At 30.3% G+C, this 25,798-nt stretch overlaps 2 protein-coding genes across 3 annotated transcripts; one reads left to right on the top strand and one right to left on the bottom strand.

The window, feature by feature from the left end:
• Window positions 1-13,106: 13,106 nt before the first annotated feature.
• On the top strand, window positions 13,107-19,764 carry LOC114195533 (probable rhamnogalacturonate lyase B). The gene is made up of 15 exons (XM_028086037.1): window positions 13,107-13,322; window positions 13,402-13,523; window positions 13,601-13,660; window positions 14,691-14,810; window positions 14,908-15,027; window positions 15,121-15,262; window positions 15,721-15,903; window positions 16,590-16,745; window positions 16,983-17,089; window positions 17,244-17,334; window positions 17,449-17,590; window positions 17,992-18,148; window positions 18,257-18,373; window positions 19,188-19,314; window positions 19,424-19,764. Exons 1-15 carry the CDS (start codon window positions 13,281-13,283, stop codon window positions 19,688-19,690), a joined length of 1,953 nt encoding a protein of 650 aa, XP_027941838.1. The 5' UTR covers window positions 13,107-13,280; the 3' UTR covers window positions 19,691-19,764.
• Window positions 17,806-21,992, bottom strand: LOC114195534. Of its 2 annotated transcripts, XM_028086039.1 has the most exons (4): window positions 21,951-21,983; window positions 21,681-21,852; window positions 21,396-21,517; window positions 17,806-18,156 (listed from the first exon to the last, which is right to left on the bottom strand). In XM_028086039.1, the coding sequence occupies exons 2-4, from the start codon at window positions 21,804-21,806 to the stop codon at window positions 18,150-18,152; spliced, it is 255 nt and encodes an 84-aa protein (XP_027941840.1). In that variant the 5' UTR covers window positions 21,807-21,852; window positions 21,951-21,983; the 3' UTR covers window positions 17,806-18,149. The 2 variants fall into 2 exon arrangements, with proteins under 2 accessions (XP_027941840.1, XP_027941839.1); XM_028086038.1 differs by having other exon boundaries at window positions 21,681-21,992.
• Window positions 21,993-25,798: the final 3,806 nt, after the last annotated feature.

The following is a 25,798-nucleotide window of genomic DNA, read 5'->3' as shown; positions in this document are numbered from 1 at the left end:
GCCCATCGCGCCCCTGAAACCCAAGCAGCTATATCGATCTTTAACTGGCACTGCAGGAACCGCTGCAATGTGAACTGAAACGGGAAACTTAGGTGAAACGGGATCAACCAGACCGCCACCAGCCACGCCCGCTCCGCCACCACGACGGGATGCCCCACCAACTTCAACAGCGGCATCGCGAACACGAACACTGGCAGCATCAGAATCGAGGACAGGGACAAAACAACCCACGAGCGTTGCAGATAAACGCCAAACATCGCCTTGATCTTTACATCGAGCTCGTTAGTTATCCAAATGGTCAATGATCTGGCAACATTGTTAGCTTTTACTGTTCTTCTTAACTGCATTCAACCAGTTCTTTCAAGTGAAAGAGTATATAACACACCCCATAGTATAAGCACTCAACTCAAATTTCAATTTGACATTGTGCTTTTTTCTGGTATTTGTTTCTCTTCAGGGGTGGCAGTAGGATCTGGTCGTCAGGCAACAATGGCATATATAAACATTGGCAGTTACTACTTGGTTGGAATACCTCTGGGGGTTCTCCTTGGATGGTTTTGTTCTTCGAGTATTGTCGTAAGTCTATCATATCCTACTTTGACACCACTTAAATGCCGAATCCACTCTTACATAAGTATATTCATCTATCCGTGAGTTTGTTTATGAATGAAAAGGTGCCAAAGATGTTATAATGAAAGTATTCATCCTTTGGAATCATGGTAACAATATTTATTGTTGGTGTAGGGAATGTGGAGTGGAATGATGAGTGAAACGGTGGTTCAAACATTGATCTTGGCTACTATTACGATGAGATATGATTGAGAAAAAGAGGTATGCTTTACAACGCTTGGACATGGAATGAAACGGTTTTGTTTCACTTTCTTTGGTTTCATTTTCATCCAACAAAATTAAACCACATAATGCACTCCGTCTACTTAAGAAACGAGTTTGTATTATGTCTAGTAAATAGCAACTTTGAAGTAATATACACTGTTTCGTTTCTCTTATGAACGATTACAGAAACTCATTAACAATTATGTGGTTGCTTATGGTTTGTAGGTTCGGAAAGCTCAAATTCATATCAAAGAGAAAGCAAATTCTAACCAATAACAAAAGGTTAAATTCGCATTTAATGACCGTGAAAATTATGACTTTCTTATTTAAAGTAGTTTTATTCTTTGCCTCATAAAAAGGGTCTTAGTCAGAATTATCGTGCTTAGCTAATTGCTACTATTTCACACGGGCGACTTTGAAGAATTTGGCTAAAGTTTGTAGATTGTATTAAAACACACCATTTCTTATGTTTTATACAATTTAAACTTTTATATGGTGATGTAACTCTAAATTGTTGATTAAATGAATTCTGCAAGTTATCTTACATATTTTTTTTATTTTTTCTTTACATTTTACATTTATTTCATTCTAGCAGTCTTCTAATTTTTGCATAGCTCAATAGTATTGTAGGCTTGTCATTCTAATTTTAGTATAAGTTGTCATTTTGATATCAATAGTATTGTAGGCTTGTCATTCTAATTTTAGTGTAAGTTGTCATTTTGATATGTTATGATTTTCCTGAATATGGTTTCATCATTTAAAACGTGTTGGATTAGTCTCTTTAGCATTTATTTCATTCTAGTAGTATTCTAATTCTTTACATATTTTATTTGATACCAGGAATTTGTGTGGTGAATGTTATTGCATGATTGAAACTTTTATTACTTGAGATTGAGATAGTTAGTTGTTAGATGATTTTTTTCCCCTCCCTTATAATATTATAAAAAAGTTGCCAAAGTGGATTTGATCGCATGACCCTTTGGAGAGTAGATAAATGCTCTACCACTAAGCTAAGAATCATATTTTATTAACTATTGCATTGAGTTCTATATATTGTTCCATAAATTCAAAATCTTTTTCAATTCTTTTTTTATATTTAAGTTATCTACGAAAATCTTCATAGATAATTTGTCTACGAAAATCTTCGTAGGTAATTTATCTACGAAAATCTTTCGTAGATAATTCAAATATTTTTTCCATGAACAATTTTCGTAGATAATTTCTTACGCTGCGATTTCGTAGATAACGTTCGTAGGTAAGTTACCTACGAACATATATTTCGTAGATAAAGTTACCTACCAGCATTCTACCTACGAAATTTTCTTCGTAGATAATTTGTAGATAACATCCAATTACCTACGAAAATTACACATTACCTACGAATTTTTGGCATAGATAATATTCATATTTCTTGTAGTGTTTATTCCATCATGTAGGTGGTGTGATGTTATGTTACGAGCTTTTAAGAAGGTGGACCATAAAACTTATGTAGACTTAACGGTATGCTATTTTTTTGTTCCGCTTACTACAATTTTTCTTAATTTCCTTTTTATGTGCATAGGCTAAATAGAAATATTGGTGCACACTAAGAAAACCCCCTTAAACAAAGGAGCTTGTGCCTCAGACACTATTAGACAGAGTTTTTGTTGCTCATGTCTATTGTTATATGGTATCAGCACTAGCCCAAGCAGAATGGGAAGCATCAAGCTAGATCTGGAACCTTGAAGATTACAAAAGTCTTGTATGTAGAAGTGTAAAAAGAACATAGAACAAACAAAGCAAAGGAAATGAGAAAAAATGTTGTTAATTTATTTCATTTCATATATAGAAATTATTTTTCCCACTTGTTTTATTATCACTCCATTTACTAAATCAATACCTTTTTACTACTGTGTTTGTTTAGTTAGGGGGCATGGTACGTACAAAAACATATATCACGTATAAAACTTTATAGTACACACTAGTGCAAAAACCCTTTTTATACCGGTTAAAAAAGTGTTTTATACCGGTTGTGGAATCGGTATAGATATAGGCGGTATAGAAAGTTTGAACTTTCTATATTGGTTCTATAACCGGTATAAAAAGTTTCACCTTTTATACCCCTTATGACTTTAACCGGTATAAAAAATGATTTTTATTTTTTTGAGAAATTCGTTTATGCTTCCTACCACATACAAAACCTGTAAATAATTATCCAAAACATTCAGACAACAAATTTCATTCAATTTAATATTCACATAAAATACAATCTAAAGTTTATATGAAATATAATACTAATCACATTTCTAATAGATAAAAATTATATTATTGGTTCAAATTTATTACATAAAAACTAGAATAAATGGAACAGACAAATGAAAGGATCAAACAAATTTGTAATTAATCTCAACCCCTAATAAAATGCACTCAAAAATGTGTTTTAAAAAGTATCCTCTTCTAGACAAGTAACCAAATTAGAAACCGTATACTATAGCATCCCATCATCATAATGTTTAGGACATTCATTAAAGGGTTCTAAGTACAAAAGCCATTCTAGCATTAGAGGAATACTGTAGTGATTAGACACACCTCAACATAGCCTTCCCGTAACTTGTCCAAAAATAAAGCTGCATCTTTAAGATAAGGGGCAGCCCAACCATACTTTCCTTCAAAAAATAACAAAATCAGAGATTTTAAATAAAGTGTATTTGTATTTATTTTTTAAAATCAGAGATTTTAAATAAATTATTTGATTCATTCATCAGGTTATGCAAGTTCTACGTTTGTTTCACATAAAAGTCTATCCTCAAAGCCCCATAAACTGAAAAGATTTCATTTAATCCCACAAAGATGAGATGCAAAATGTTTCTCATGAATTCTTCCATGAATTTGATAATGGGAAGCCCATAAATCCAGGCAAAGGCAAAAAATTTCATCCAGATACCAAATGAAGAGAATGGTCCCAACACCATACGATCAATTGGAACCCACCACAGCTTGGGCAAATAAGCAGTAGCTCAACTGGAAATAATGAGCACTGGATCAGAACAGACACAGAGTGTAAGTACATACCTCTAGAATGCAATTCCTCACACACAAATTTGATAAATATATTCCATTAGCACCATTTTACATATTCATAAAAAGTCTCATCTCAACAACAAAATACAGTAAAAAATGACAAGGCAAACAAAGAGAGGGGGCAAGAGTGTTGGATCAAGGGAGTGTTGAATCAAGGGAGTGTTGAGTATTGTTGTGAAACAGAGAAAAGAAAACTGTCAAATAAGAGGATGTGAAATTGTGGGGAGGCATAACAAAATTTTGTAGAGTCGTATTGTTGTTTAAGCCGGAGGGCAGGTTTGTGTGTCAGTTCTGATTGTATTATCTTCCAAAGCATTTTTTCTAAATTTCCTCTAATATTTTCAACATTATTGCCAATTACTTAGATCATATTTTGGACACTTATCAAGATAAAAAGGGTTCTAGTATTGATTCTCTTTCCCACCACCTAAACACATCCTACAAATTATACACAAACACCTTATCAATAAGTATTTCGATTAAAATGTTTTATAAGATGTAACATAAAATCAATCTCAAACTAATCCTGAGCATATTTATGAATGCAAATTAATATATCATGAAGTATCATAATACATGCACGACTAAAGCAATTAGATTATGATTACGTATTGTTACTCATTCATAATTTTTTATATTGTAGATTTGGTGCTGGAGTTATAGCAAGTTAAATTAAATTGTGCTAAAGTGGTGATGAATTGCACTATAAGTGAGACTTGTAAAACTAGTATTGGTAATTTGAAAAAAAATGATTGTATTATGCATGTACTTGAACTAATCATGCAACCAATAAATCTGTGTGTTTCTTGACAGTTTCTCAATAAATAGACATGTTTGGTTTAATTTTACTAGTTTGTTAATTTTACTTGATTTTACCGTGTCAAAGAAGAGTACCGCAAATGAAAATGAGCAAATCAATTGCAACCTCATAAGATTTTTACAAGCATTTTAGTAGATGAGAAAGAGGTAAGAACAAATGCGAACCTCATAAGATTCCCCTTTTCTTTCTTTGCCCATATTTCTACCATTGTCTTATTATGCTTGCAGTATCCATTTTCAAATCAGAAGTCTCCTTGGATAAATCTAGCTTTGTCCCTGATATCATAAGATCATAGAACGTAGTTCATAAAATTAAATAAATTTGAATCAAGAAACTGTTCAAGATAATTTATCAGCAATATATTACAAGCTGCATTTTTGTTGTGCGTATCTAACAAATAAATTAAGAAAACATCCATCCAGAAAGTATCAATAATCCCTAGCCCAGAGATTTCTATAATTCTTCACCAATATATCATATAGGTAAACAAAGAGAATAGACAAAACAATACGATAAGTACACTTTAATACAAATTTTAGTTTTCTCTTTAAAAGAGAGAAAACAAAGTTTTGCTTGCCTATACACTTAATATGATGCCTTAAGATCACATAATCAATTATCCAAACCATGTTACCATCATAGAACCTAAATCATAAGATTGAGAGAAAAAAAAGGGAAATAAAAGCTTCAGGTACATCACATACTTCCTTACCGGTTGAAATGCATTTATTGATAACATCAAAGACACCTTTGTTCAACATCTTGTATAAAATCTTGCACCTGTTTTGATCAATTGCCTGGAGGAAACTTTAGAGTTACTTGCATAATAATTGTAAAAAAGGAATCAACAAAAGAACAAAGTTCAATTTAGGTGATGAAAACCCCTTTCAAAAGATAAAATAGTCACAAAATATATAGCATGCACAAGCCTTACCTTGTTGATGAAAATCATAAACACAGAGGAATGAAAACAATTCATTCATGTAAGATTATTCTCTTAATTAGCATAAATATGAAAGCAAGTAACACTCCTAATTAGCCTTTCTTCTGCTACTCTTTTTTTAAGAGCTTCTAATTGTTTTGTCCATAAAAAATCCCTTACCCTGTTCAATACAAATTCACCCTTTGAACTACCAATACTAGTTAATAATAAGTCACAAATTGGTCGTATTCTTCTAGGCTAAGAGATTTAACGTTTCAAGGAGAGGGTTTTCATGGAACACGTGGCGACGGTGGTCGGAGAGACGAGTATTGGTCATCGAAGGGGAGTTTTGCGTCTCCAAAACCCTAAACAAGGATAAAATTTACCAGCAATGAGAGACCACCATCATAGCAGAATGCGAGAGCACGAGAGGAAGAAGGGAATGCATCACGAGCACCACCAATCACGACGGGAACAGTCAATGACAACACGAGAGAGGAAGAAGGGAGGAATGCATCACAAGCACCACCAGTGGCGACGGGAACATCAACGAGAGCACGCGAGAGGAAGAAGGAAAAGCGCAAAGCATGGGAAGACCTGACTTTGTGAGGAAGAATGGCTCTGAAGCAGGGAACGCGAGAAGCGGGAAAGATCAAAGAGTAACATTTCACTTCTATACCGTTACAGGGACAATACGGTGTGGAATAAAACTTTTATTATTGCCAAATTGCGATCACATTTTATTTCTATAACAGTTTAAAATATAATTGTTATTAAATATTTCTTTTTAAGAGTTTTATATCGGTTGGAGTTAAAACCGGTTTAAAAGTTATCAACATTGTTTACCACCTCTTTTTTATATCTAATGAATTAGAACAGGTATAAAAATTAAGCTATAAAATGTATTTTTTGCACTAGTGACATACAAAAACATATACTACATATAAAAAATTATTAAAAAAATTATACAGTTCTATATGAAGGTGTTCTTCTATCAAAATATTTAAAATGAACAATCATGTGTCCATCATTAATGAACTCATAAAGTAATTGAAATAGAAGGCATAACTTGATTGTCGCACCATAAACTATTTCACTTTAATAATGTTTATGCCATCATTCATGTGGTGTGATATTAAATTAAGAGCTTTTGAGGGTGCACACCACAAGAGTTATGTATACCTAAAGGTAGGCTATTTGTTGGTTGCCTTTGCACTACAACAATTTTTCTTAATTGACATTTGATGTGCACAAGATAAATGGGAAATATTGGTGCACATTGCAACAATCTCACCTCAACAAAGGAAATGACAGTCAATGCCTTAGGATCTCTTGGACATATATTTGTTTGTCTCAACACAAAGGCAAGCAGCATGGGAAACATGAAGTTGGATGTGTCTTGGCACCCATTCCTTCATTGAATAAACAAAAAGGTAATTCGATTAACAAAACTGAGCACAAGTTTATATAGTGTCGAACCAGGAGACCATTATATGTGATTGGGGCATAAGCACTTGTTTACGCAATTGAGGAACTTAGAGTGTTGACTTAGATGAAGAAAGTAATTTACAGTACCTCTGAATGAGTGAAAATACTCATTAAAGTAACATGTGTCATATCATCATGATGATTGGCTGTTGTGAGAATAAGACATAGTGTCATCCATAAGTTTATGTTTTCCGTCATTGGACAAAAATACACTACGAAGATCAAGTTCCGGACTTAAGGTTATGTTTTTCCCCTTTTAGAATACTAAAATTTTATGTGGACTGATTCATGAAATTTTCACTTCGTTGGTGAGGCTATGTATAATTTTCCCTATAATTCTAAGTTGATGTTCATTAGTGCATTTGTGGTTCAAGTAGATGATTCACACAGAATCACTATAATGCTTACAAGTTTCTAGATTTTTCCTAATAATTATAATACTACTTTTCCATATTCCCATAAATATTATATACCTTTGAAACAAAGTTTTACTGCAAAATGATAAATTATGGACAAATTTACACAAGAAATACTAGGAATTTGGTATTAAACACTATGTTGATACTTTGGAAGCAATCCATTCATAATCTAACACATTTAAGTCATATTGCTCAAAAAGTAAAGTTGTATCTTTCATATGAGTTGTTTCTAGGAGTTTACTTCCTTCGAAATTATTAGTAACTCCTCATACTTAGAGAATAAGAAGAAATATTTCAACATTCATACACCTACAAAGATTTGAGACATTTTCACTAAAGTTATGCATGTACAAACTTAAAATATCATTTTTTTTTCTTATCAAATAAATATTTCTTAAATAGTCAAAATGTCCATGTTCAAAATAAAAGGGCAAAATGAATTCTTTCATATAAAATGCAAGAATAGGAATGATGTTGTGCACGTTGTCAACGCAAGCTGTTGGAGAAGTTGATCTTCTAGTATTTCTCTTGTCTGGTTGTTCCTTTGTTGTAAGCAAACTTTTATGTTAATGGAAGTGAGAAAGGGAAACAAGATATTTACTATTATCCAAAACCAAATTAGGAAAAGTTGAATGTTAACATCATTGCTTGCTTCAAAGATTGAAGATACACTTACCTAGATGATGTGATTGTACAATATTTTCAGGGGTAGACCATTTAGGTTTTCAAAACTTAGACTTCAACCCAAGCAAAATAACATATGGATGGTTGCAAATCTGAAAGATTCTTCAACAATGTCATTGCATTTGTCCACTATGGAGTTTGGAATTATACAACTGAAGCGAAGTTAAATCACCAAAAAACCAAGTATAAACGTTATCCATTTGTAAATTATGTTCTTTGTGATTTCCATACTATTTGAAAAGGAATTCTGTTCGAGAAGCCTAAAAATCTAGGTTCTTCCGTGTTTAATTACAATTATGTTTACAAAAAGGTATGGCCCTTTTTGGTTGGCCAAAAGAAAAAAATAGGAATTATGCCTTATTTATTCATTGTTACATATGATATTTTGCAAACATTTGATTTTATCGATCAGAACAACCTCTTAACATAGTTAAAAATGTTCTACTAAAACATGAATATTTTCTTAAATGGTATGATCAAGTTATTTGCACAAAGAAATCTTTGTGATTATTTATGTAAACAACATGATCACATTACAAAGGTGGAATTGCAACTCAAGAGGAAGAGGTTTTACTAAATGTTTACATTTCACCATTCATCACGGAGAAACAAACCAATACATGAGGTAGGTACTTTACGAGAACATTGTAAAAATCTTTATTCTAAATATTTTTCAAAAATTTCTTATTCTTGTTTTTCTAATCGTACCATACACATCATCATTCTTCTACTTCATCAAGACCCATATCTTAAGAAAAGAAAAATGGATTAAAATATTTTAGATGTTTTGATTTATGATAGGTTGCTTCCATTTATCCAAATATAAAAGTTAGGGTGTTAGGTAAGTGTTTTCAAAACATTTTTTCGTCTTTATTTTTATCATCTTTTTCAAGAAAATATGATTAGACACATGCTACAACATTGAAAAATATTTTCAAGAGACTCAGATAAACTAATTTTCATTCAAAGAGTCTATTCATGAATAAAAAGAAAGTGAGATTTGTGTGAACAAGAAAGTTCTAGTATTCTTTTCAATTAATAAGTATTATGATAAAACCTTGTGTTATGCTATATAGAAGATAATAATTGATTATTAAAGGATGAAACAACAACTTATAAGATCAACAAGGATGACATTCATCCGCCATCTCCTCAAAAATATCATGGGAAGTGAAAAAGGACCCACATAAAATCAATAGGACACATAAGTTTCAAGGAGACCCAAATGTTTTTTAGAGTATATATTGTAAATTTAACATTTTTATTTGAATTCAAGATACATTGCTCAAATGCTACAAATGCTACATTGACAATCCATCTTATTCAACATTATAGTTCCAAGTTTTACGAAGGATTTCGTAAAGGAGCAATGCAATTAAGGATAATTTTTTTCCCATGGTCATCAAGATATGTAACCATTAGGCATCCAAAATGCCTTAGACTTGTTTTTGCAATTGGAGTTGATGTGGGTATTATATAGTACTTTTAGGGAATCAAAGCATTATCGAATGAGGAACACATGACTTAATTGGAGATACCTTGACAAAGAAGTTAACATAGGCCATTAATGTTAGGTTCACAGCCAATTCATGTATGTATATGACCCTAACTTACCATCAATGCATACATCATAACAACTTACCCTAGTTGTAAGTATTAATGCTATATCAAATACATGAGTTGGTAGAGGGAGTAGTTGTGTTAATCCTATAATTATTGATATTTTAATGATTTAATTAGTCGGATGGTACTCACTTTCGTTCATATGAGTCAGTTTGATACCCGCTTTCAAAAAGGTGTCAATCAAGTCTCAATTTTTGAAAAAATGTCTCAATTAGGTCCCTTTCAAAAAAAAATATTAACTCCGTTAACTTTATTCATGACTTTTACCACTAAATTTTAATGTAAATATCAATACTTAATTTTGTAAGTTATGTTAAATATCAATACCGTTAACGATGTTAATAATTTTATTTTTCTGAAAGGGACCTAATTGAGACATCTTTTCAAAAGTTGAGACTCAATTGACACATCTTTAAAAATGGGTACCAAAATGACACATCTGAACGAAAGTGGATATTATTCGACTAATTAAACCTATTTTAATTTTGAAGGTTCTCCATTAATATGAAGATGGTAGTTGTCACTTTATCTCATACATAAGTACTCATAGTCACTCCCAATTATCTCCTATACCTCCTTTTAATGTAAAAAAAAAAAATACAAATATTATTTTATTAAGTCACTTTTAACTCTTAGAAGTATTGTCAATTGTCACTCGTAACCACACAAACAAAAGGATTGATTGAAGTATAAATAAAAACTTTGAAACAGAGAATATGAAAACTAACATCTTGAGAAAACTTCAAAAAGCGAAGAATTTGCAAATAAATAACATATTTTTACTACAATATAATTAGATCTAATTAGATGACACTTTATGACTATATTCACTCTAGATATTATGTCGCAACACTGTATACAAAAACATATATTGCTTGCTATTTTTTTTAATGGAATGACTCATTTATTTGTAGGACTTAGAAAGAAGATCATTGTTACCATCTAGCATATATATTAAAATCACATGGATAAATTCTTATTCTATATAGATTTTAAAAAGTTGTAAATTAAATATCATCAAGAAACTAAATTCGAAACAAAAAAAATACATAAAACCATAATAAAATAAAATCATGATGTAATTAAGTTTTAAATTTTTATTAAATTTGGGTATTTTTAATTAAATTCCTATTAAATTTTTGTTGTCTATAAAATACTAAAAGATTTTATATTTTTCGGTTGAGTTTTTTCGTTTAACTTTTCTATTAAATAAGTGACATAATTGTGATCTTGTCCTTACTTAATTGTCGTCATGTTATTTTATAATTTATAATTTCATAATCTGTAATTTATAATATTTTTCTTAATTTTATAATCATCATTTATTTCACAACTTTCATCATCGGTGACTACTCGAATTTCTCCCTTCTTTTCTGCAACTGATCTTCAACCTCATTTGCAATCTCTTCTTTGGAAAAATTCCCAATTACCTCTCTACCTTCCTAGCTTTCATAAATCTCTTCGACAACATCTTTTCTAATGATGTTCTGACAAACTTTTCATCTAAATCTTAGCTTCAACTCCTCAATATGCAGGTTCAATGGAGGAATACTTGCCTTTGTGGGAACTTTGTAGAATATGTAGTATCTCTGGTTGGACTCCAACCACATTCACGGAATCCTAATTTTGACTATTGTGAATTGTTCCTCTCTGATGCACCTCATTATAGAGGATAAATGATAACATTTTTACCATACTTCTTCCTCCCACCCTAGTAACCATGTTGAAACTTCAGATGATTTTGATTATGTGGAAGCATAAAGTTCAGGTTCAATTGTTTCACGGTTTAACAAAGAAATAGGGAATTCAAAAGCGTTTTTGGAGGTTTTGGATGGTAAAGAGTAACATTGTTCACACACAATTTTCCTTGTGGTTGATTAGCGCAACAATGTCGTTTAAGGTTTTTTTACCTTTTTAGAAATTCCTTTATCTCTCTGCTGACAAAGAGATGGTAAAAAAAAATTGGTGAAGAAATTATACACAAGGTTGAGTATTTATTTCAGTAAATTGGAAAAGAAACGAAGAAATTGTAGTAGTTAAAATTAATGATGAATATTGTAAAATAAGTAATGGTTATAAAATTATAAATTATATAATTACATACAGTTACACACTTAATTGCGACATACTTAATTGAGGTGACCGAGAGTGACAACAAAATAACAATTAGGTCACTGGTTAATAGAATAAATAAGGGTTAAATATGGTTAAAAGGACTAAATCTACAAATACTATCATGAAATCCACTTGAAACGTCATATAAACTTAACAAAATTTGGTTAAAAGGACTAAATCCACAAATTTCTAAAGTTGGAGAACTAAAATGGTCAAAAGTTTCAAAAAGAGACTAATTTCAAATTTTACTAAAATTTGAGGGACAAAAACATATTTAACCCAATAATTAAATATTAACATACAAAAATACAATTAAAAAATATAAAAAAATTAATACTATCACAAAAATTTAATAAAAATTAAACTAAAAATATATAAATTTATCATAAACTTAAAAGTTGAATTAAATCTAAAATCATTATTATAGTATGGAATAAAACTAAACTAATTTTCCAGTTCAAAATATAAAAAACGAAATAAAATAAATATGTACCGATGTAAGAACACCAAAATATTTTTATTTAAAATAAAATAAAATTAGAAAGTTAATAAAATAAATATCAAAATTGTATTAAAGATATATAATGTTACAAAATTGCTGTCACATGCTATGGTGGGTGTGATCATTGGGACAGCCTGGATTATATATTATAGTGCTAAATTGGGAGTTGCAAGAACCGTTAAACTCTTCCATAATAAAGAAAAGATAGTGCGAAATTGGGTGACGCAAAAAACAATTTCCCAACACATCCTCAACAATATTCATATCATATCATTATTTGGAATGTTACAATGAGACAAGGGGAATACTACATATTTTGCAACTAACACTCCTTGTGTTACACAGATTTCAAAGATATGACTTTCTCTTCACTACAGAATCTCGTGACAAAAAGGAAAAAGGTTATTCGATATTTGTAACTATCATTTAACAATCCTTTTTAATAGTGAAGGATAATATTAAATGAGAATAAAATAAATTTTAGTGTCAAAGTAACATTTTCCTGACATAAACATGTATAGTGTGATGTAAAATAAATTTTAGTGTCAAATAACATTTTCCTGACATAAAACATGTGTAGTGTGATGTTTGCCGAGGGTTTTACGTATATAAATCACAAATCCTATAGTTACCTTTGAGTAAAAGCATATATAAGACCATGAAATCGAACAAGTAAATAGACAGAAAAAAAAGGCTTGCCTTTTAGTTGAAGCAAAAACCTGACTAAAGACTCTTCTGAAGAAACTCCAGAACTTGCATATCAGATAAATACTCTGCACCAGAACTACATTTTAAGTGGCGAAGATCATCACCATGGCATCACCAACGGTGAAGCTCTATGTGGAAGAAGATCAAGTGAGAGATTGCTTTCTGACTTTTATGATCGATTAAGGTATTGCATAACAGATTAATTAATGCTCTGAGATTATTGCAGGTGGTTATGGACAATGGTATAGTGCAAGTGTATTTATCCAACCCTGGAGGATTTGTTACCAGAATTCAATATAATGGCATTGATAATCTGCTTGAAACTCGTAACAAGATTGGAGATAGAGGGTATGTATGTGCGTACTCAGACTCAGATTTGATGAGTGTTTTTCTCAGTTATGGTTATTTGAATAATTAATTCATAGGTATTGGGACGTTGTTTGGAGTGTAGCTGGAAGTACAGGAACCACCGGAACATTTGAACGGTACATGGTTATAATTTTCGTTTGAAGAATTATCTTTGTATTTATTTACTGCAACAATGCATTCGAGATATTGCCTATTTTATGATCTGACGCAATTATGTCAAGTAGCTCTCGAAAGATTGAAGAAAAAAATTTAAATTGATGCTGAATTTTGTTAAGATTGAGTGTTTATTATTAAAATCATTAGTCTAGGCACATCTCTTTTTACTCACGATTTGATTGTGATTTGACATCTATTATGAGACAATTGATGTCACCTGCAACAATTTCTCTTTTAGCAATTACCTACCAGGAATCAAACTTATGTCATTGACTCTGATACCAATTATTAGGATCTAGGATCAAGCATTTATCACTAGACCAAATACTATAGTTATTAGTCCAAACGCCACGATTCAATTGTAACTTGACATACTTAACCTCTATCATGGGACAATTAATATCACATGCGACAACTTTGACTTACTTCTAAGAGAAACTATAAACTATAGAGGACCATTTAAATCTACATTAAATAATAAAGATGATAAAAAAGTTGAACAATATATAAAAAGAAAACATAAATTTATTGTCTTAAAATTTTACATCGAAGACTCGGTATATTTGAATTTCATTTGTCTTATTGTTATTATTATTATCATTGTTCATATTGGTTATCAATTTGATTTGTATCTCATTGTTATTAAATATTTAAATGAATCCCTTCCAAAAACAAAACACCCAGTAGTAGAATCTAATGAATCTAATATTACATGTTAAATTTTCTATCATTAGCGTTCTTTCCCTGATGAATGTTCCATCCAATGATTGGTTAGTAAAAGGAAAGGAGTTGAGAGAAAATCATTGCTTTTGATTTACTTGCATACCCTTTCTTTTGTTGGTGAAAACATTACATTTAGAAAATGTTATTTAGATAAAGATTAACTATAGGTATTTTAAATGCCTTTCGTAAATTAAGATTATATTGTGTTAGAAATATTCCATGTGTAAATAACAATGATGAAGGTGGTTTTCAATTAATGGTGTGCAGGATTGTGGGAACAAGTTTTAGTGTTATAATGAAAAATGATAAACAGGTTGAAATCTCATTCACAAGTAAGTGGGATCCATCTCTCAAAGGAGAGAAAGCACCTCTTAATATTGACAAGAGGTAGGTTAATATATAAGATTGAAGTCAACCATCATAATTAATTAATTAATAGTAATTAATAATTGGTTAATCACATTTACACAATATTTCTGTGCAGGTATGTGATGCTTTGTAATTCCTCAGGATTCTACTCCTACACCATCTTTGAACACTTACAGGAGTGGCCTGCTTTCAACATACCTCAAATAAGGACTGTTTACAAGCTTAGTAAAGATAAGTAAGGGTTAATTAACCTTAATTATGACTAATCTCTTACTTAATCTTGTTTGTTAATTAATTATTATGATTTTGAGAAATTATATTTTTGCAGGTTTCATTACATGGTGGTGTCTGATAATAGACAAAGATTTATGCCTCTCCCTGATGACAGATTACCTGGAAGAGGAGAAGAACTTGTTCCACCAGAAGCAGTTTTGCTTGTTAATCCTTTGGAGCCAGAGTTTAAGGGAGAGGTAAATTTCAATTAAAAATAATAATAATAATAATAATACTTAATTTAGTTTTAAGTATCTTTTAAATTTTAATATTTTTTAATTAGATTTATATTAAAAAAATGTTTTATTAAGTGCTTCAGTTATTTTTTATTTTAAAAAAAATGATTTCTGAGAGACATTATTTCTCTTTGTCATGTCTCAAATATAAAAAAAAAAAAAAAAAAAAAAAAAAAAAAAAAACTCCAAATGAATCTTTAATTTTTTCTGAAATACTCACTTCATCTTGGAGACTAAAATGACACAAATGCAATACTTTAAAATTATTAACATTATTTAAGGACCATTTAGAAAAGAGGATAATAGCTCAAAGTTGAAATTAGTGATTTCTTTTAATTGTTAAAAATACTTCTAATTAAAAATACCCTAACTCTTTAACACTATATATGGTTAATGAAATTTATTATTTGTTGATCAAGGTGGATGACAAGTACCAATACTCAAGTGAGAACAAAGATCTTATGGTTCATGGATGGATAAGTTCTCAATCTCAAACCGATCCATTTGTAGGGTTTTGGGTAATCATACCAAGCAATGAGTTTCGATCAGGTGGCCCAGTAAAACAGAATCTTACTTCCCATGTCGGCCCAATAAGCCTGGCTGTGAGTTTCTTTTTTCAACTCAGTTATACATTTCATCATTTAATTAACATTTCCTTCATATTTTTATTTTCAATTTTTTATGCATGTTATATTCATGTTGATAATAAAACAACATTGTTTTGCCAAAATTAATTATAACATGACACTGTTTTTTGATAACACACTAGATTATATATTTAACATATTAACAAAATAGGCTTCATACCTTTTTTATTTTTTTTTCTTTATAAAAATTATTTAATGTTTTTTCTTAATTTTTTTCTCTCAATGTATCAATGTGATTTTTTTCATTATATCAATGTTAATGTTATTAGAGAATGATGATTTGACAGAATGATATGGGCATTTTTTTCTCTTATGGAAACATAAATTCATCACTCTTTCTTTCAAGTTATCATTCTTTTTTTAAGCGGATCTAAGTGATCATAGCGAGTAAAAGAAATTAAAAACATATATATATATAAAAAAATTATAGGATCGTGTAAGAATTTAAAATTTCTATTTTGTTTTTATTGAGATAACACTAAAAAAAACAACAAATAACATGGACTCAGTACTTAATTCGATTTTTTTTTTCAAGCATGAGCTTAGTAGGCTCTTCTTTATATGAAATATTGTTTGATGTATTAATATTGATGTGCTGAATAAAAAATAACATGCAACATTGTTGTTGATGTATGTGTCAGATGTTTCTGAGTGCTCATTACGCAGGAGAAGATATAGTTTTGAAACTGCAACCAAAGGAGCCATGGAAGAAAGTTTTTGGGCCAACTTTTGTTTATCTCAACACTTCATTAGATGGTGATGACCCCAAAGTGCTATGGGAAGATGCTAAAGATAAGGTTTTTTCACTTTCATTACCAAGTTGTTAAACTTCTCAAGTTTTTTGTTTTTCATGTAGGAAAAATATATAACAATTACTGTTAGAATGTGAGATTTTTCTTACAAATATTTCATAGAACTTCATAAAATCTATAAGAAAATTCGTTTGTTACGAAAAAGTTTCATGAAATATTTGTTACGAAAAAAAAAATGTAAATGAATTAACAGTGAACGATTTGACCAAAAATGGGTTTTAGACGAAGGCAGAAATTCAAAGTTGGCCCTACGATTTTCCAGCCTCGGAAGATTTTCAGAAGTCTAGCCAACGAGGCAGTGTCTGTGGCACATTACTAGTCCAAGACAGGTAAAAAAAGTTATGAATTAAATTAACATTTAACTTTGTAATTTACACAAACGGTTTGAATACTATGTAAAATTAGGAACAAAATGGAACTTTTTGCAAAAGTCGAGGATTAAAGTGAGTAACTAATATGTTTCCTATGACAATTTTTTGTCAGGTTTTTGAGTGATGAGTACATCATAGCAGAAGGCGCTTATATAGGAGTGGCAGCACCAGGAGAAGCTGGATCATGGCAAAGAGAATGCAAGGTTTAAGCAAACGATGGATGCATATGCTTCTTTAATAACCCAAAATTTGAGTTCTGTTTTCTTTTTCTCTGAGTCAAATAATCAAACACTTTCAATGCCTTTTTGTTTGACCAGGGATACCAATTTTGGAGCAAAGCAAACGAGAAAGGATACTTCTCAATCGAGAATATACGCAGTGGGGATTATAATCTCTACGCATGGGTTCCAGGTTTCATTGGAGAGTATTGGAGCAATGTTCTCCTCACCATTACACCAGGTTCTGTTCTCTATTAAGTGCATATTGAATCAATGCAATAAAGTATTAATCAATCATATCAAAAACCCATTTCATCATCTAAATGAAAAAACAAAACACCAATCTCTCATTTCTTTCAATTGTCAAATTGTGTTTAACCTTAGGAGGATAATTCCTTCCTACTTCTACAGATGGGTTGTTGGGTTTTTCTGAACCTTCAAAATACACTGTTTCTGTTGAAACTTCAAAATATACTGATATAAAGCTAAAAATCTGAGGAAGAATCCAAATTCGAGAATGCCACCCCATCAATGTTCATATCCTTAGTTTAATGTACATCATAATTTGAGAATAAACAAGTATTCACTTTACAGAAATGATGATGATGATTTGTGAAAGTGTATGAAAAATGCAATATGCAGGTTGTGAAATTGATGTTGGTGAGATTGTTTTTGAGGCTCCAAGAGATGGCCCAACATTATGGGAGATAGGCATTCCAGATCGTTCTGCTGCTGAATTCTATGTTCCTGATCCCAATCCCAACTACATCAACAAGCTTTTTGTTCATCATCCAGACAAGTCAGCTCCTATTTACACAAATAAACAACAAGTTATTCAACATTTTTAGCTTTCTGCTCCCATCGAAACTACTAATCACTCTTAAGTTCGGTTCACTCTTCTTCACAGGTATAGGCAATATGGGTTGTGGGAAAGATATGCAGAATTATACCCAAATGAAGATTTAATTTACACTGTGGGTGTAAGTGATTATGCAAAAGATTGGTTCTTTGCACAGGTCACAAGGTACGTTAGTGTGATAAAACTACTACTTCTTTTAAGAAGACAAATCTGAAAAAATGCTATCATTTGATCAAACATTTGAATGTATAAAAACATTTGGAACTGTTTCCATTTCCTTTATCTCTTGACTCCAATTTCCTTGTGGGATTTTTGTTTTCATCCCAATTTTCTTATGGGTTTTAGCATTTTTCATATATCATTTTTTTCAAGTGATACTAATTTTAATATATAAAAGAAATTAATATATTTTAAATATCAAAATCAAGTTACAGTAGAACAACCCTAAAAACACCATACTAAAATCCAATTTTTTTGTTTCTTACTATCAAAAAGGACTGATTTTCTTTTTTCTTTTCATTCCATTGATTATGTTTAGTTTTAAAGATTTCTAAGAAGTGAGAATTTTCAAGAATACAAAATCTTCAATCTATACCTTAAATTCACATTATGATGGAGTTATAGATAAACTAATTCTTCCTATTTTCATTTTTCACACTTCCTTTTCCATATCTTATTCTTCAAATTTTAGATACATCACTCCTTTTACAGGTGTCTTTTTTCCAATTTTTGATCAAATATCTCAACTAAGCATGTTCACAAGAAGAGCGCTTTTAAAAACACAAAGCATTCCTTTGAATTGATCAAAATTTAAATTCCCCAATATAAACGCATGATTTTTTTTCTTCCTTATAAACCCCAATTGTTCCATGAAAAGGACTTAATATTTATGCAAACTATTGAGATGAAACTCTACCCGAGAACATTGTCTTTATAAATACCTATTTGACCCATTAAATCTTTGGTTCAAAAAATACAGAAAAAAAGAAGATGGCAGTTACCAAGGAACTACATGGCAAATTAAGTTCAACCTGGATGACACAGAGGCAAGTAAAATCTACAAACTGCGGTTGGCACTTGCAAGTGCAAATGTGTCAGAATTACAGGTACAAAACCTCATAAAAAACCTATATATATTTCTCCAACAATTTCTTAACATGTTTTCACTTTCTATGCCTTGTCTAATCCCATGATGTTTTTGGATCGAATATTAAGGTTAGAGTGAATGATCCAGAACAAGATCCTCCTCTGTTTACTACAGGGGTGATTGGAAAGGACTTTGCAATAGCTAGACATGGCATTCATGGACTCTATTGGCTATTCAACATTGATGTGCCTGGTTTTCTGCTAGAGAAAGGTGATAACACTGTGTTTTTAACTCAAACTGTGGCAACTGGTCCATTGGCTCGCTTTCAGGGAATAATGTATGATTATATACGCCTAGAAGGTCCTAAACCTATTTCTGCTATAAAAGAGTATTAAGTTAGATTGTTGAATATGAACATGCTCCTATCTACAACATCCTTTACAATTAAATATATTTTACCTTGTTTGCTTGTATTGGATAACTTGTGTATGAAGATATTCTACATTGGACTTAATTACAAATTGCAGACAGGGGAAGGGTTTGTTCTGCTTCTTTATAATGGGTTTGTTTTATTATTCCTTCTCAAAGAGGATTCATGCTTTTTTTTTTCTACTAGTAGAACTGTTATAGACTTGACCTGAACTAGACCGAAAAAAAGTGATGATGCATAGTCACCTTTTTCTTTTTTACTCTAAACATGATCTACACCAACAAGAACATTAATGGTTAGATGGAAGGGAAAGAAAAAGAAAAGTCGTGGTTATGATATCGCTAATACTTTGAAGAATTAGTTAAGTGAGTCTAATAATTAGATGAAAAGAGAAGGTTTAATGTTTAGACAAAACGGGAGAAAGAGAAAAGTCGTGGGTTTGATGTCACTAATATTTGGAGAATTAGTTTGGTGAGTTTAAAAAAAAAAAAATAGAAGAGCTTGTGAGTTCAACACAAAAACTAACTTGTAGATAAAAAATAATATATATATATATATATATATATATATATATATAAAGAACACTTTTTTATTATTTGCCGATAAAAAAAATCATATAAGAACACTTTTTATTTTATGAAAGAAAAAGTGGTAATACACAATCACCTTATATTTTTACCTTATACACAGTCAACACAAAAGAAAATGTTTTAAAACATTTTTATTTTGAAAGAAATAGATTAAAAAAGTAAAATTATTAATTTTTTATTAAATGTTAGAAAGGTACAATAACAAAAAAGATATTTTTATTTTAAATATAAAATAATTTGAGAAAAAATATTTTTATCATGAAGTAAATAGATTAGAAATGTAAAAGTATTAGTTTTTTTTATTAAATGTTAGAAAGGTACAGCAACAAAAACATATTTTTATTTTAAGATATAAAATAATTTGAAGTGAATAGAGTATAAAAGTAAAAATATTAGTTTTTCTATTAAATATTAGAAAGGGGGCAGAAAAATTAGTATAGAAGATGTTTCTTTACAATTTTTCTACCAAAAATATCACAAAAACTGAATAAAAAAACTGAGTCAGGTTAAGTTAATAAAAAAATGGGGTGCAGGAAGTAATTGGCTGAGAGAGAGTTTATTTTTTCCTTTCAAGAGAAATAAGAATGGGCCAAAAAATAAAATAAACCCACCGTTTCACATAATTGTTTATTTATATTTGTCCTACAATTACAATTTATAGTTATCCTAGAAATAGGAATGCCAATGCGACTATACAGGTAAATCTCCTAATTTTTTTTCTTTTTATCAAAAAATGTCTTTAGATATTTGCGAATATGATATATTTGTAAATAAAATCCTTATTTTTTTTAATAAAATTATTTATATACCAAATACGATATACACGTCTTCATGAATATAAACATATTATATTAAAAAATTGTTTGTGCATTATATTAATGGACATGATACATGTTTACGAGTTAAATCCTTGTGTTTTTTATGAAAATAATATATTCTTGAGTTAAATCCTTACTTTTCTTATGCTCAAATATCATAAATATATAAGAGTTAAATCTTGTTTTTTTCTCGTGACATAAATAATCCACACAAAAAAAAACACACAAATTTGGTAGTAACTTGTGAAAAAGGAAAAATTACTGAGAATTTTTGAGTCTATTCTTGATATCTTCAGCAGCATCTGCAGCATCAACCTGCTTCTTCGTAGCCTCAAGTTCAGCTTCACTTGCCTCTTGCTCGTTTCTTGCAGTAATTGTCTTTACCTGCTTTTCCACAACAAAAAAATAAATAAATAAATAAAAAAATAAAAACTCTTGCATCAGAAAAAGCAATTTCGTTTTGGTTTGTGTAAAATGAATATTATTCATTGAAATACCAAAACAAAAAATGAAAAACAAAAACAAAGGGCGTGTTTGGATTTCGAACCTGACCCACAAAAAAGGCTTTTACATATCGAAAACCTTCTTGAACAGAAGCTGCAAACGATATGCAACTCCTCCCCAAACGAGACCCAAACGAGGTCTTATTTTGTTCTGAAGGTGAATTATCCATGTCTTCCCTTCAGCTTGAAATTTTATTGATAATACCGACTGCAAAACTAAAAAAATAAAATAAAATAAAATAAAAATAATATATATATTATATATATAGAAGTATTCTTTTCTTCCCTTTAAAATTCAGAGTTTAGAAAGATACAACAGCATTCACAGTATCATCTTCCTCATACGAACAAATTGAACCAATTTTGTGTTTAAGAAACACAATGAAATGAGTTAGGCTTACTTACACGTTTCTGGAATCTGATTTCCTTGTTTACGTGGCAGCTACATACACTATACGTGTCACTTAGGCTTTTGTCATAAATTCATTTATTTATCATTAGCGCGTATCCTTCAAGTATGAACTTCCAGATTTTCTATCTATATTTTATCTTCAAATTAAAAATCTTCTTTAATTTATAAGTTTAAGTATTTTTAAATAAATTTTTATTGAATTTATTTAAGTTAATTAGATAATACTTTTAATGTATTGTTTTATTTAGGAATGTTAACGAGACGGATAGGGTACGCGTAGTAGCTCTCCCATATCCTATCCGTTGGATAAATATTTGTCTCGTACCTGTACTCATATCCGTCGGGTATCCGTTATGCGGTACCCGTCTATTTTTTTCATATCCGCGGATATTTACAAAAATATTTTAAAAAATAAATATTTAACTATAATTAGTGTTTGGATCAACAAGTTTTCTTTTTCCGATTGATTCTTAAAAAACAAACAAATGAAAAATCACTACCAATTTATATTTTAGTTTAATTTGAATAAAATATTAAAGAAATTACATCAATGTCCACCTCTTGCAACATTGTATAAAGTTTCATGTTATCCAATTTTAATCTAGAAGAGCCTTAAAATATAAGAAGTTCAGTAAAAATTTCTAACAATCACTTAATATGTAAGTAAAAGTGTTAATTTCATTACCTTCCATGTTGGTCCATAACCAGTCTTAAAGACACATCAATGCCTTCACAATATATGGAAGTAATTTACTCATTTGTAGTATAAGAATCTGACCACCATTATTGAATGAAGACTCATAATATTTTTTACTTACTTTTATATATATATATATATATATATATATATTCGTGACAGGGGAACCAATTTGCAGTAACGTCCACGTATTTTAGTCGCTTAGTTTTGCTTCAAAATTTTGAATACGCAACCTGAGTATTAGTAATTGTTATCTCATCTTTATTTAAAGTGCGGTATTGCAATTCATTTCTGCATTTAAGTAACTGAGTTGGCGGGTTTGACGGTAATTTTTCACGTCTTAGATTTAATATTTCGAAAATAATTGTTTAACAAAAATTGTATTGATAAAGTTGAGAAAGTTTACCTGAAAACACTAAATAGATTAATTTTTTATTTTTTAAATAATATACGATGGAAAGATAACATAAAGGTGTTTCTTTCTTTATTTTATTTTTGTTTGGAAGTTTGACGCTTTGTTTTTCTTCTTCTTTCACTCTTTTTCATTCTGTCTCGCAAGAACAACAATGATTTTCTTTTCCACAACCTCCGTCCTAGCCTTTTCCCTTTATTCCGTTCCACACAAGATTGCGCCTTCAACCCTCATTTTCGTTGGTTTTCTCCTGCATGAATGTGAAGGAGCATAAAACTCGGGTTGGAAAACCATCTTGAATGATCATTGATTAAACATTAAACATTTTTTTTAATGTGATTTTCGTTTTCTCATTATGATCATTAAAATTAAGGTGATAGAGTGAGGGTAATAGGGAAATTAGAGAGGTACCATGTTCTTTTGGGTACAAGAAAGCAGCTATCGCTGAAAACAGGAAATTGAGAGGAAATTAGGAAGCACATTGAAGAAGGAAAATTGAAGAATTCAAGAAGAGGGCACTTGCACTTCGTCCGTTAATCTTTAATATTATATAATTGTATGATGTATGAAATTTGGACTTTTGTTTCAGTCAATTTTCTGGGTTTTTCGTGTTTTTGGAAATTTTCCAAAAACCGCCTGGTGGCAATGAAGGTTCGACAGGCGATACATGATGTTTGAACTAAGTTTTTGGGTTCTGCCCAAAAACCGCCTAGCGGCAATGAAGGTTCGCTAGGTGGTACAAACTGGATTGGTTCGTTTTTGTGACTTTGTACTTTTGCTTGAACATGCACCTTTGGTTTTGAGTAGTTTTATGCATGATGAATGAACCTTTGTTAAATTATGCATGTTTGGGTACCTTTAAATTGATCAAAGTATGTGTCAAAACATGGTTTTTTGTATTTTACATGCAGTCAGTGGCGGATCTTGACCAACATTGTTGGGGGTGTCCAAATAATACATCCAAAATTTATACATTTTATTATTGTCACTAACACAATAAAAAATGAAGTATAAGAAGAAAATTGAGAGACATAAATACCAAAAATGATTTATCAATATACCTATTTAAATAATCTATTCTTTTATTCTTCATCAATATACCTATTTTTAAAAAAAAATACTAAAAAATGATTTATCATAATCTAATCAAAAATTGAGAGACATAAATACCAAAAGAAATTCGATGATAATCAAACCACACTTAAAATTCAATTATAAAAAACAGTGTGTACAATCATTTTCTCTTCTATGTTGATAAAATAAAAAATTAATATAAAACAGGCTCATTAAATAAATTATTAAACTAATATTTCACTATCAAGTGATACAAAAGAGAATTACCTTCTTCTTTATTTCTTTGAGAATGGAAGAGAACAGTTGAGAGATGAAAGCAAAAATAATTGATTTTTTCTCTTCCGAAAGAAAAGAAAATAGGTAAGAATGGAAGATGAGAACAATTTGTAAGAAATTCAAGGCATAGACATATAAAAGAGACTCATTAAATAAATTATTGAATTAATATTTTCTTCCTCGAGGATGGAAGAGAATAAAGGAGAAATAAGAGAAAAAATAATAGATCTTTTTCTTTTCAGAAACAAAAGAAAACAAATGAGAGTTAAATATGAGAACAATTTATGAAAAACACAATCTATAATGAAAACAAATAATAAAAAATATCTTGATAATTCTTTTTAATCTTTATTCTTTATTATATTATTTATTATATTTTATTATTTATTAGTATTAATTATTGTGTTTATAAAAGAAATAAATATTTGATTTAATATTTTTATCACCAGGCGCTAGGTCCTTGACTTTTGAGCGTTAGACACCACCTATTTTTCTAGTCTGTGCAATTTTCGTAAAACTACATCTCTCGGTTCGTTAACCGTTCGATTTAGTTGAAATTTTGACAGCGGGTTCATAACATGTTTCTCTTTAGTTTGTACAGTATGATTTGAATTTGGATGCCTGTAGTTGGAGATATATGATACGCATGATTGCTGGTTTGGAGGTTTTTAAAATGCATGAGTGGGAAGCATGGTTAGGTTCTGTTGTGAGTCTCCATGAATTTCAATGATCCTTTGGGTTAGTCACATGTTGAGAATGGGTTTATTGTTCAATGCATGTCTATCAATATAAAGGAAATTGTTGCATAAGAGGTGTGAAGTACTATATTAATTCGCATTGGTGCATATAATCATGTGCTTAAGTTGTTAGAGTGCTACTACTTTATATTTGATATGAGCATGTATTATTCATAACTTGAAATTGAATGCTAGCATGGATTTAAATGGTGGAGTATATATATGAATATATATAGGGGTTGTTGCATGTGATATGTGGTGAATTCTATTAATAATTGAGTAATGGTATGATCTCAACTGTGAACCCATTGGGTATATGAATGTATTGAATTGTGATTCAGTCATGCTAATATAACTGGATAAGTGTCGTTAATGTTTTGGATTGCTTGTGAATTGTTTAGGTTCACTGAGAACTAGTTTCAAAATGTCAAAAACTAGTAGTAGTGACACTACTAGTGTGGCTCCAGGCAATAACCACTAAGATAGTGGCTTTGTTTGTGTCTAGTGCCTAGCGGCGAGAGCGTTCCTCCAAGCGGTGTGCGTTGGCATTTCGC

The sequence above is a fragment of the Vigna unguiculata genome, chromosome 8 (assembly GCF_004118075.2).
Source record: "Vigna unguiculata cultivar IT97K-499-35 chromosome 8, ASM411807v1, whole genome shotgun sequence".
In the NCBI taxonomy this organism is placed as follows: Eukaryota; Viridiplantae; Streptophyta; class Magnoliopsida; order Fabales; family Fabaceae; genus Vigna; species Vigna unguiculata.
The sequence above is the reverse complement of the archived record's forward strand: the minus strand, read 5'-3'. Positions and strand labels throughout refer to the sequence as shown.